General features: G+C 31.9%; 2 protein-coding genes across 2 annotated transcripts in view; one reads left to right on the top strand and one right to left on the bottom strand.

Annotated features, from left to right (window-relative positions):
• Window positions 1–2,148: 2,148 nt before the first annotated feature.
• LOC106108118 (ras-related protein Rab-7a) lies at window positions 2,149–4,611 on the bottom strand. The gene has a single exon (XM_013289205.1). It carries the CDS (start codon window positions 4,521–4,523, stop codon window positions 3,897–3,899), a length of 627 nt encoding a protein of 208 aa, XP_013144659.1. The 5' UTR covers window positions 4,524–4,611; the 3' UTR covers window positions 2,149–3,896.
• Window positions 4,612–4,850: 239 nt separating this feature from the next.
• LOC106107817 (serine/threonine-protein kinase GA29083) overlaps window positions 4,851–11,240 on the top strand; it is an 8,325-nt gene continuing 1,935 nt past the window's right edge. Inside the window, exons 1-11 of the mRNA XM_013288821.1 lie at window positions 4,851–5,024; window positions 5,111–5,320; window positions 5,713–5,812; window positions 5,885–6,079; window positions 7,381–7,497; window positions 8,371–8,558; window positions 8,950–9,036; window positions 9,527–9,687; window positions 10,011–10,129; window positions 10,611–10,710; window positions 11,214–11,236. Coding sequence (XP_013144275.1) covers window positions 5,112–5,320; window positions 5,713–5,812; window positions 5,885–6,079; window positions 7,381–7,497; window positions 8,371–8,558; window positions 8,950–9,036; window positions 9,527–9,687; window positions 10,011–10,129; window positions 10,611–10,710; window positions 11,214–11,236 — 1,299 coding nt within the window. The 5' untranslated portion in view covers window positions 4,851–5,024; window position 5,111. The remainder of the gene's footprint in view (window positions 5,025–5,110; window positions 5,321–5,712; window positions 5,813–5,884; window positions 6,080–7,380; window positions 7,498–8,370; window positions 8,559–8,949; window positions 9,037–9,526; window positions 9,688–10,010; window positions 10,130–10,610; window positions 10,711–11,213; window positions 11,237–11,240) is intronic.

The raw sequence follows: 11,240 nt of genomic DNA, 5'->3' as shown, positions 1-11,240 counted from the left end.
TTTCCATGATTTCTCAAGCCTTAATACGTAATTTAAATGTGGAATCGATCATCACTCATAGATCAAATACTAGTTTCCCAAATGTACATTAATGACCTAAGAAATATGCGGACCAACACGGTTATACAAACACATACACAGAGAAAATAGTTTAAAATTCATTAAAATAGAAAATGAAAAAATATAATATCCACCATTGAAGACGTATTATTCTATGAAGTCTAGCACTACCTAGTGACATCTATTGGTCAAAAGCACATACTAAAATGTTTAATTTACGAGAAAACTTTTCAGATTTTAACTTAGAAACAAACTCATTTCAAGGAACTATGTGCCTGTAAATACTCGTTAGATACATTCATGTAAAATTGTAAGCTAACAGCGAAATAATTAGAAAAAAAATACTGTATGTTACTTGCCACTTGAGAGCGCTAGGTGTAAATAAAATGGGTTACTTTCAATGAATACTTCCCATCTTCTTTTTATAATATAATCAAATTTTTAGAGTTAAAACACTCTAGGAAATTGATCACATTGTAATAAAACAAAAAATATAATTAACTTTTGTCTTGTAGTTTATCTGCTTACCGCTAGATGGCGCTACCAGGAGTAAATATCCAACATTGAAACATGTTTTCTATGTTGTAATTAATTTATCGACTTTTAAAACACTTAAGAAAACCTTAAATTAAAGTTTAGATAAAATAATTTCGAGTAACGTTATAATAGAACAGAAAATTTAATTAACTTTATTCCTGTAATCTATCTACTTAGCGGTAGATGGCGCTGACAGAAATCAACCAATCCAACATTTAAAAATTAAAACATCTTTTCTTTTTAATGTGGTTATTTTTTGAGCTGAGACACTCCAGAAATCGTAAATTAAAATTTTGCCAAAAGATTTTTAAGTAACATTCTACTAAAACAGAAAATATATTTAATTTTATTCCTGATATTTATCTAGTTAGCGTTAGATGGCGCTGACGGGAGTAAATATCCAACATTGAAAAATTAAAACATGTTTTATTTTACATAGTTTTTCGATTTTAAACACTCCAGAAAATATTAAATTAAAATTTAGATAAAACAATTTAGAGTCATATTGTACTAGAACAGAAAAAATGTTTAATTTTATTCCTGTTATTTATCTACTTAGCGCTTGATGGCGCTGATGGGAGTAAATACACAACTTTTAAAAACTAAAACATGTTTATGTGCAGGTTGTTCAGCAATGGAAACTCAACTTTCAACTGTTCTAAACAGATTTACGTAATCTTGACTTTCCTTCAGGTCCGCCCATGCAGTACAGTATCGTCAAACGAATTATTGGCCGGCTCTCTTATCACAGTCATCTTTTTTAAAATAGTCTCAAACAATTTCCAAGATTACAAATTTAAAGATTCCTCTCTCAATCCTACCTACGGATAACTTCAAAGGGTCGGTACTGTCAGCTTTAAAAAAGTTGAGCGATTAACAAATGAACCATCTACAGAGCCCAGTTCGCAGTCGCCATTTTTTGTCTGTTTGTCTGTTCGAAAGTCAGCGTTTATTCCGGGTATTCCCGAAACCGCTGCACCGATAGACGGGACTTTTATTGAAACGTAGCGGATATAAGAGAGTAACATCGGCTATATTTTTATCATATTGACGAAGCTGCAACAGCCAGTATTCAAAATAATTAAGAAGATATGACGTCACGTGATTAATCTTGTTAAGTTGAAGTGCTTAGATTCACGTAACGTACGTTGTCGCGACTCGAACTCTTACAAATGCAAAAGACATTATGATTACATGAAATTGACAAAACAATTGTTGTACAAGTTCATTTAATTGAAAGAAACAATCTAATCTTATTATAAATGCGAAAGTTTAGATGCATAGATGTTTTTTGTAAAACGGCTCAATTTATCTCGATGAAATTAGGTATAGATGTAAATGGTCTTGAAGAACAAAGGTTACTACTTTTGAGTTTTTTTAATCACGCAGACGGAGTTGCGAGCGAAACCTAGTGTTAAATAATAACTTCAGGAGTGTTTACGATTATTATGGTATTTTAAAACAACATTAATGTGTTTTTATTAATATTTATTAATATAAAATAAAAAGCAACCATTATTATATCATACACTTTCATTTTTTATCTCTTTCTAGCTCACTATATTGGGGTTTTATATAAATGCCTTTTAAATTCAATAAAAGGATTGACCAAAGTAACATTTTAAATGGCAAGTGAGAATTATTGTGATCATTATCATAATTCAACTTAAATATTTACGAATAATTTCCCAATTCCCGAATTTAAAAAAAAAATTGTGTACCAAATTTAAGTGTAATTAATATGGCTTACACATATTCATTTTCGATTAGCCAGACATGTAAAAATATTTGACAAAATGTATGTAAAATGTTGTGTAACTACTATAACCATGGTACTGTTTAACTACTTACATCTAACAAATTCCAAATATATACAGAAATATTTTATAAGCATATCAAAGTTTGTTGCCACATAGATATATACCATTACAATTTTATTTCTTATACAAATTATTAGTATAACAAAACAGATCAAATACCTTCTCTAACAATTATTGCATCCTTAGACAACAAACCTATGACATTTATAATAAATTTTGATATAAGCACATACAAATAAAATTACCTATTCATTGTTCATTTTAAACAAAAGTTTCCATTGTTGAAAAACATGTACTAAAAACATAAAAATGAAACTTCCCACTTTTGGAAGTTGATTTAAAACATGGTTTTTCTCTTATTTTTATTGAGTAGTCAGAGAAATAAATAACATGTTTTTATACATTGGTTTTCAACAATGCAAAACCACCAGTGAACATAGAATTATACAGCTGATAGATTAATGTTTTTTACATAATTTAACATTTATAGGTTGTTTAATGTAGATAAAAGTAAATAATGCACCAGGGCAGGGGTAATGAACCTTTTTATCAAGTTATTTTTATAATAAAACTTTTAATGTTGTTATATATTGAAGTTACTCTGCATAAGGCATAGTAGTACTAGTAAGCAGTACTACATGTTCATTTATATGACATATATTTTTTTCATTTTATAACCAGAATTCCTAAAATATATGTTCCATTGGTTCACTACCCCTGCACTAGGTAGACTGAGTTGCTTAGTCATTTCTAACATGAAATAAATGTTATGACTCATCTAGCTCTACAACTTTTATCATTGTTTAATGTCATGTTTTATAGAACAGACTGAATGTTAATATGATTACAATCTACTGTTCATACAACTGGGCAACAAAACCAATATTTGGATGGCTCCTATGTAAATTATGTAAATTATAAAAATGTAAATTATCATTTTAAAAGACAAATTTTACAAGATTGAACTTAAAACTTCATTATGATGCATTAATAGACAATAGAAATCTAACGGCAACATTGATGATTAAAAAAGTAATTTCATATACATTTTCCTGTTCAAAATATATTACAAGATGCAAATTTGTAAATTGTTGTTTACACACAGGAGCCATTGATATCTTCATGCATTTAGCTTACAAATGAATTACAAAACATAATTAAAACATGATGATAATATTACGAGATTTGGCCTAATTAATTATGAAACATAAAGTAGACTTGTACTTTGAGATAGTGCCTCTACACTAGGAAAAAGCTCAAGTAATTTAGCTATGTGCATTACACAATTGATATGTGCATAACAAAGAAACCGCAAAAAAATCATGTGACTTAAATACACTTTGACAATTTCATATATTGATAGTTATGTCATCAAAGAAAACATTACTTATACAATAATATTACAATCTATGAAAGTAATTTAAAAAAAAAAATGTGACACTAGTATATTGCCGATAAATGAGTTATTCAGTTGGAAGTCTAGCAGGCACAGTTGTCTCCATCTCGGTTGCGAGCATTGTCATTAGCGTTGAGCTTAATCTGATCGGGGAACTCATTATACAGTTCAGCTTCTGTTTCTTGAGCCAAGGCATTACGAGCAATAGTCTGGAAGGCTAGTTCCACATTCACAGCTTCTTTGGCACTGGTTTCGAAGTAAGGTAGATCATTTTTGCTCTGACACCACTGCTGCGCACGTTTAGCTGAAACTCCGCGATTTTCTAAATCAACCTTATTGCCTAAAATGACGAACGGGAAGTTATCCGGATCACGAGGTGAGGCTTGTATCAAGAATTCATCACGCCAACTTTCCAAGGACTTGAAGGTATTGGGGGCCGTTACGTCAAACACTAAAACGCAACAATCCGCTCCCCGAAAGAAGGCCATCCCCAACGACTGGAAACGCTCCTGTCCAGCAGTATCCCAAATTTGCATTGTTACAATCCTATCATCGACGATTACCTCTTTTGTGAGAAAATCTGCGCCTATTGTTGCCTTGTACTGATTGGAAAATTTCTTGTTGACAAACTGATTCATGAGCGAAGTTTTACCAACGCCACTGTCGCCGAGGATGATGACTTTCAATAAAACCTTTTTTCTCGATGCCATTTTGCACAAAAATATTACAAAATATGTAAAAATACAATTTTAACTCACTCTTTGTCTGTTCTTTTGACATAAAACGAAATTGATAAATGCGTCACCTGTTACTGAAGTTGCCATAACAGAATGGTTTTTTATGTAATTAATCTTTGTTATAAATTGTATTTCAAAAGGTCAATGCTCTGCATCAAATTAAAATATCGATTTAATTAACAGACATTTCAGTGGTAAGTATAAAATATTTTAAAACATTTTGCGCAAATTACTTACAATATAATCTGTAATTAAACTTTAAAGATGTCTTAACGAATTTCATTATCTGTGGTAGTGTCTGCGCTGATTTCCGCAGATTTCCGTGTTTCATGAAATACAGGATCACGATTACTCCAATAAGTTTTTGTAATATCAGCTTTCCTGGGGAAATTATAGAATGAGACACGATTAAGTGATGTTTTTTTATTAACTTGATATTTATACTGTCTGTTACAACGTGCCAAGGAAATACGGGTGAGGTTTAATGGATTAGTTTTCAAAGTAAAGGACTATCCGTTAACAAATTTTTGGCTTAGTATAACTTTAACTTTCTATTAAAGAATGGAGAATAACCTCAGTCGAAGTGGGAGCCGATCGAGTTCTGTATGTGAACTTGAGAAGGATCTCAGCGATATGAAAATAATTAAATCTAGGACAAATCCACGCAATACTGTGGGTTCCGCACGAAAAGCAAAACGAATTAGATTTTTTCGAAACGGTGACAAATTTTATTCCGGAGTTACGATTCCAGTCTTGCCAGAACGATACAGGTAACTTACTCATTAAAATGTATTTCTGGATACCAAAAATGGATTCTACTTTCACTTCGATAGTTATTTTATATCTACCTATTGTATACAAATTTGCGACATGCTGACTCGAACCCGTTAAAGGCTTTGTATTGCATTTACTGAGTAACTACTTTTTTTTTTAATTCTTAGCAGTTAATGAAGCCATATGTTTAAACTTGTTTATGTTACTGAATAACAGTGTTAGGTTGTTATGTTTTCCATTTAATGTAGTTTTTATGTAAATTAATTACACAAAGTTAATTTTTAGTTAAAAAATATATTAGTCACCCAGGAAAATGATCCTTGAAGGGTCTGAAATTATTTGATGTCAACACTGAAGCAACTATGTGTTATTATTTTGTATGTTTCAGATCATTTGATAGTTTGACTGCAGATTTGACTAGGGCATTAGTTGATAATGTTACTTTACCAAGTGGTGTAAGAACAATTTATTCACTTGAAGGTAGAAAAGTAAGTGTAACTTAATTTCATATTTAATTTGAATTCAGTACTGTAATAAAAATTGTTTTAATATTCTTTCAGATAGGAAAATTAGATGATCTGGAGGATGGACAATCTTATGTGTGCAGTGGTTTCGGCGAACCTTTTAAACGGTTAGATTACGAAGCTAGTGCTATAACGCCACAATCTTTTAGACTTAGCGGCCCTGAGTCTTTAAATGATAGTGCCAGTCCGTCACCCGCAAGAGCTAACAATAAACCGTCCCGTTACTCACTAGTATGTAATCATTGATTAATTTTATTCAATTATAAGAATATTATTTGTTGATATACTAATATTTCTTAGACTTTTCTAACTATGAATATACAGTATACAAAATTAAAATTCTATGCATATGAAATATATAGTTCTGTCTTGTTTAAACCTTTCAATTTTCTTATTAGATTTTCATATGGAAACAATGTAATTTACTATTTCTAATATGAGTACTTAATAATCATAGTTTAGACTTAAAATGAACCCTAACTACAAGACGGTTTGAGATGTTATCTTACATATTGATGAATAATTTTTTCCATTTTTTATAGTTTAAATACATATTACTGTTGCCAACATATAATTTGCAATACTCACTGTAGCATGAATTTAATTGTTGCAATTATAACTGTGTTCTCAGTCTGTTGCACTTTATGGCTTGAGCTACGGTGTCAGTATTTAGGTTTATTATTTAATAATACTAGCTGTTGCTCGGGACTTTGTTCATGTGAAATTAAAAAATAACAAAAAGCCTATGTTACTCAACGATAACATATCTCTTTAAAAACAATTTTTAAAATCAGTCCAGTAGTATCTGAGTTATTTCAATACATACAATATTACAAATATTTCCTCTTCTGTAATATTATAGTAGAGGTAAACATTTATATATCTTTCACACAAGCATTTCCAATCAAGCTGTAATTTTTATGCAGCAACCTATCCAGTGTCAATAGAGATCAGGTTTTCTTAGCTGTAATATTACCCTCCAAGTCATCATACATTACTGATATTTCCACTAAACTATCACAAAAGTTAACTTTCATGTATAACAGTTTTTCACAGTGGAAATGGACATATAACTCCATACAAAATATGTTATATGGGGTTTTATTGTTTAATGCTAGTGTAAATTGTTCTTATCAATATTGGGTAATCCATAATGTACCAAAACACGATTTATTTATTATGAAATACGAGAAAAGCCAGTAATCATAATTCAATATTCATTGAGATGATTTCCTGTAAATAAACATTGCTTACATGAAACAAAAACATTATCATTGGACTTTTCCTTGTAATTATGTAAATCTACATAAATAATTAAATAATCATTATTATTTAGTAACTGTTGTTCGTGACTTCGTTCGCGTGAATTTAAATAAATAATCAAAAAACGTAGCCTATGTTACTCACAGAAAAATTACCTTTCTAATGGTGAAAGGATTTTTAAAAACATACAAAAATACAAATATTTCATCTTTATAATATTAGTACAGTTTATTTATTTATTTGTTAATGAAATCTATGTTGTATTTCAGACAAATGGTAGCAATAACACTACTGGTAATGGGACGGCGCGAGTGAGTCCTGCGGGAGACAATGTGGTCCGACCACGTATAGTCACAATTATTAGGAATGGAGTTAAACCACGGAAGGTATTTAAATATTTTTCGTTTTAACAATAGTAAAAAAATATATGTTAAATATTTTGTACACCTTTATAAGGAAACTATGAGTATCGTAATATTAAATCTTATTTTATTGTTTACATTTCATAAATTTTACTTGAAAATGTCAACATTCAAATGCTTAAATGACAACAAGAGCTTTTGCCATTGTCTAACAATGTTTCTATAACAACCCTTAATTCTTGCTGGTATTGGCTTGTAGTTTTTGTCCCTTTTCCGCATAATTTTTTTTAGCAATTGACTGCATAGCCTATAACAGTGAAAATGTACAGCCTGTAACATGTCAGAAGTAGGACCTTTAAAAAAGGTTTATTCAAAAATATGCAGTATGTGGTGACATTCTACGTAACTGTGTGTTTATACTTCATTATATTAGTAGAGATTTTGTGAACTGATAAATGGTGAAATTTTTTTACAGAAGTTACTAAAAAAAAACATCTATGATTATGCATTATGTTCCAATTTCTGACAATAGGCGATTCATTTACTTTGAATATAATTCAATAGAAATGATCAATTATATTCTACAGGTCACTTGGCTCACAATGTCATTTATTGTCTATGGCTTTTTTTTTAATAAATATATGATTACAACTTTAAGAGTGTGCGGGGCACACTTTTGACTAAACTATCGCACAACTGTCTCGCTTTGATTCTATGACCTTGTATGGAGTTGCCCTCGCTACTTCATTTTTAGTTGTGCTACTACACAGTTAAATTGGCTGCGAAACAATCGGTAATCTCACAACAGTCATGCGATAGTTTAGTCACAGGTGTGCGCCCGCTCTAAACGTAAAGTTTTTCAGATATGTTTATTATATGCATTAAATTGTACTATAGGTATGTAGGTTACTTTTAAACAAGCGGAACAGTCCGACGCTAGAGCACGCGCTGGCCGCCATTACTGAGTGCATCAAACTGGACACGGGATGTGTGAGGAAAGTGTTTACACAATCGGGTACTGCTGTCTCCGCTTTGCACCACTTCTTTGAGGATGAAGATGTCTTCTTTGCTTATGGAAATGAAAGGTAAGTTTGTGCTTTTGATTGTTTATGGACGGTTTTCCAGCTACTTTTAACCGTTTGGTAATGTTTTTGATAACTTAGGGCAACCTAACAATAATGAATCTCTAGGTAATGACAAAATAATAGGAAACTTCAGAAACCCAGCATGAATAACATTTAAACCAACTGTGAATTTTAAGGTTATTATAGGAAATTATTTTGAACCGACTTCCTAAAAGAATTCTTAAAAGAAAGTTCTTGATTTTTTTTATTTTTCTTGTAGTTCACACACACCTTTTTTAATTTAACTGTATAATATTTTAGTAAAAAGCCTTTTTGTTACATTATAGTTCTATCCCCTTTTATAATTTACAATTCTTATTAATTGATTTTTTTTCTATCTAACCTTATATAGGGTTAATCAAGAAGATTTTGAATTAGAATTTGAAGAAAGCAAAGCTGTCTTACAATGCAGAAAAACCCCAATCTCAAGAAATTCCAGGTAAATATTATTCTATGTTTTTGTTTTATAAAATGTCAGTTACCTATATATGAAATGACTAGGTGTTCATGTAAGGTTTTATCCGCATGTCATAAAAATCTTATTTTTAGTTTACATTTTGTAAAACTTAATTGCAAATAAAATTCTAATTTTCAATAGACAATGAAAGCCCTTGCTATTGGCTGAGAATTGAAATAACCACGGTGACCTTGATACATAGTTTACGCAACGTTATTACAGTTAAGGAAAACATCGTAATGTAACTTGTATTTGTAATTTTTTTTTTCAACATAATGACCTGTGAAATATTTACCAATAAAATATTTGTATCGGCGAAGAAATTCGTAGATATGTGTGAAGTCAACCAACACCGGGCCAGCATGGTTGACTATGACCTAGACAAACCTAAGTGTAGGCTCCGAGTCCCTCAGTGGGGACGTATAGTGAGCTGGTGATGATGAATCACCCTGTATATTTGGTGATGCTATAGATGTGGTCCGAAGCCGCGTATGCCGGTGAAGGCGAGCGGCGCGGCGGCGGCGGCGGCGGGCGGCGCGGCGGGCGGGGAGAGTCGCGACGCGGAGCACGCCGCCGCCGCGCAGCTGCTGCCGCACCCACTACGACTGAAGTACTCCGTTGGAAAAATTATTGGTAAGTGCTTTCATTTGTATCTAAATAATGTTTCCGTGTGTTTTCATCCCCACGAAATTAAAAAAAAATTATGTATGTATGTATGTATATTTGGTTACCATTACAATGTCGCTATTTTGCTAGTATTAGCTTATTTTTGTCTCTTTCTCGCATGACAATATTTTCCAGTTTACTCGCCAATAATTAAAATATTGAGAAAATATGTAGCCTGTAGCTTGTCGTAAGCATAGGAGTTTTTATTGTAAAAAATAATTATTTAATAAGGATTAGCAAAATCACCAAATTAATATTTTAAATCACTAAATTAATATGGTAATTTTTAGGCGACGGCAACTTTGCTGTTGTACGGATATGCAGAGACAAGAATACCGGCAAGGAGTATGCTCTGAAAATAATTGACAAAGCGAAATGCAAAGGCAAGGAGCATTATGTAGAAGCTGAGGTGTGAATTATTTTTATTATTTTACTAGCTTACGCTCGCGACTCCGTCCGAGTGGAATTAAATAAAGAAACAAAATTAAGCAGCCTATGTGTTCTTCCAGACTATCCTCTACATTTATGCCAAATTTCATCAAGATTTGTTCAGCCTTTTAGGCTACAAACTCTAACAAACATCCATCTGAACATTCGCAATTAGAATATTAGTAAGATTGGTAAGATAATTCCTAAATAACACATAAACTTCACTTGATAAAAAAATTGAATAAACACCAGTTATATTAAATTAATTTTCTGTAATAAATAAGCTATAGTAAGATCATAATCCAATATCGTCCAACTAGGCCTTTTCAAAGACCTTTTTCAGTGTGAATGGAACTATTTTGGCCTTATCTGACATTGTAAGTGAAAATATATTATTTTTATATATGTTTTATATATATTTTGTGGTGTATATATCTTTAGTGATGTTTAATTTGATACAGGTCCGAGTAATGAGAAAGCTATGCCATCCGCGCATTGTGTCCCTTATAGAGGAGCAAGACTGCCCCGAGTGGCTCTTCCTAGTTATGGAACTTGTAGGCGGTATGTTTATATTTTATAATGTATTTACTTTCGCCCGCGAATCCGTCCACGAGTAATAATAAAGTATTTAGCAAGTGGCCTATGTTCTATATCTGTGCCAAATTTCATCGAGATCTGATCAGTTTAGGCTACAAATTCTCGAACAAAATTTTGCATTCATAATATTAGTAAGATTCACCTTATGTCAAATATTTTAATGTAAGTACTTGCAAGATCGATAGTCCGTACCCCAAACCATTAGGCTATTGGCGCTATATGTGGGAATATTTCCAACGGTCACCCCGCTGTGTCCCCACGTGACGACAGACAAGAATAAAAAGTTTCATCCGTTTATTTTGCGACGAGAGGACGGTTGGAACTTATTTTATTTCTTAACGGTTCTGTCATCTTATTGATAGTGGGACTAAAAGGTGGGACGGATGAAACTATTCTCATCTGTCGTCACGTGGAGACACAGCGGGGGGACGGTTGGGAATAATGCTATATGTGTTATCCATGTGCAGGTGGCGACCTGTTCGACAGTATAGCGG

The sequence above is a fragment of the Papilio polytes genome, unplaced genomic scaffold (genome assembly GCF_000836215.1).
Source record: "Papilio polytes unplaced genomic scaffold, Ppol_1.0 DF821845.1, whole genome shotgun sequence".
Classification (NCBI taxonomy): Eukaryota; Metazoa; Arthropoda; class Insecta; order Lepidoptera; family Papilionidae; genus Papilio; species Papilio polytes.
This window is presented reverse-complemented; position numbering and strand designations above follow the sequence as displayed.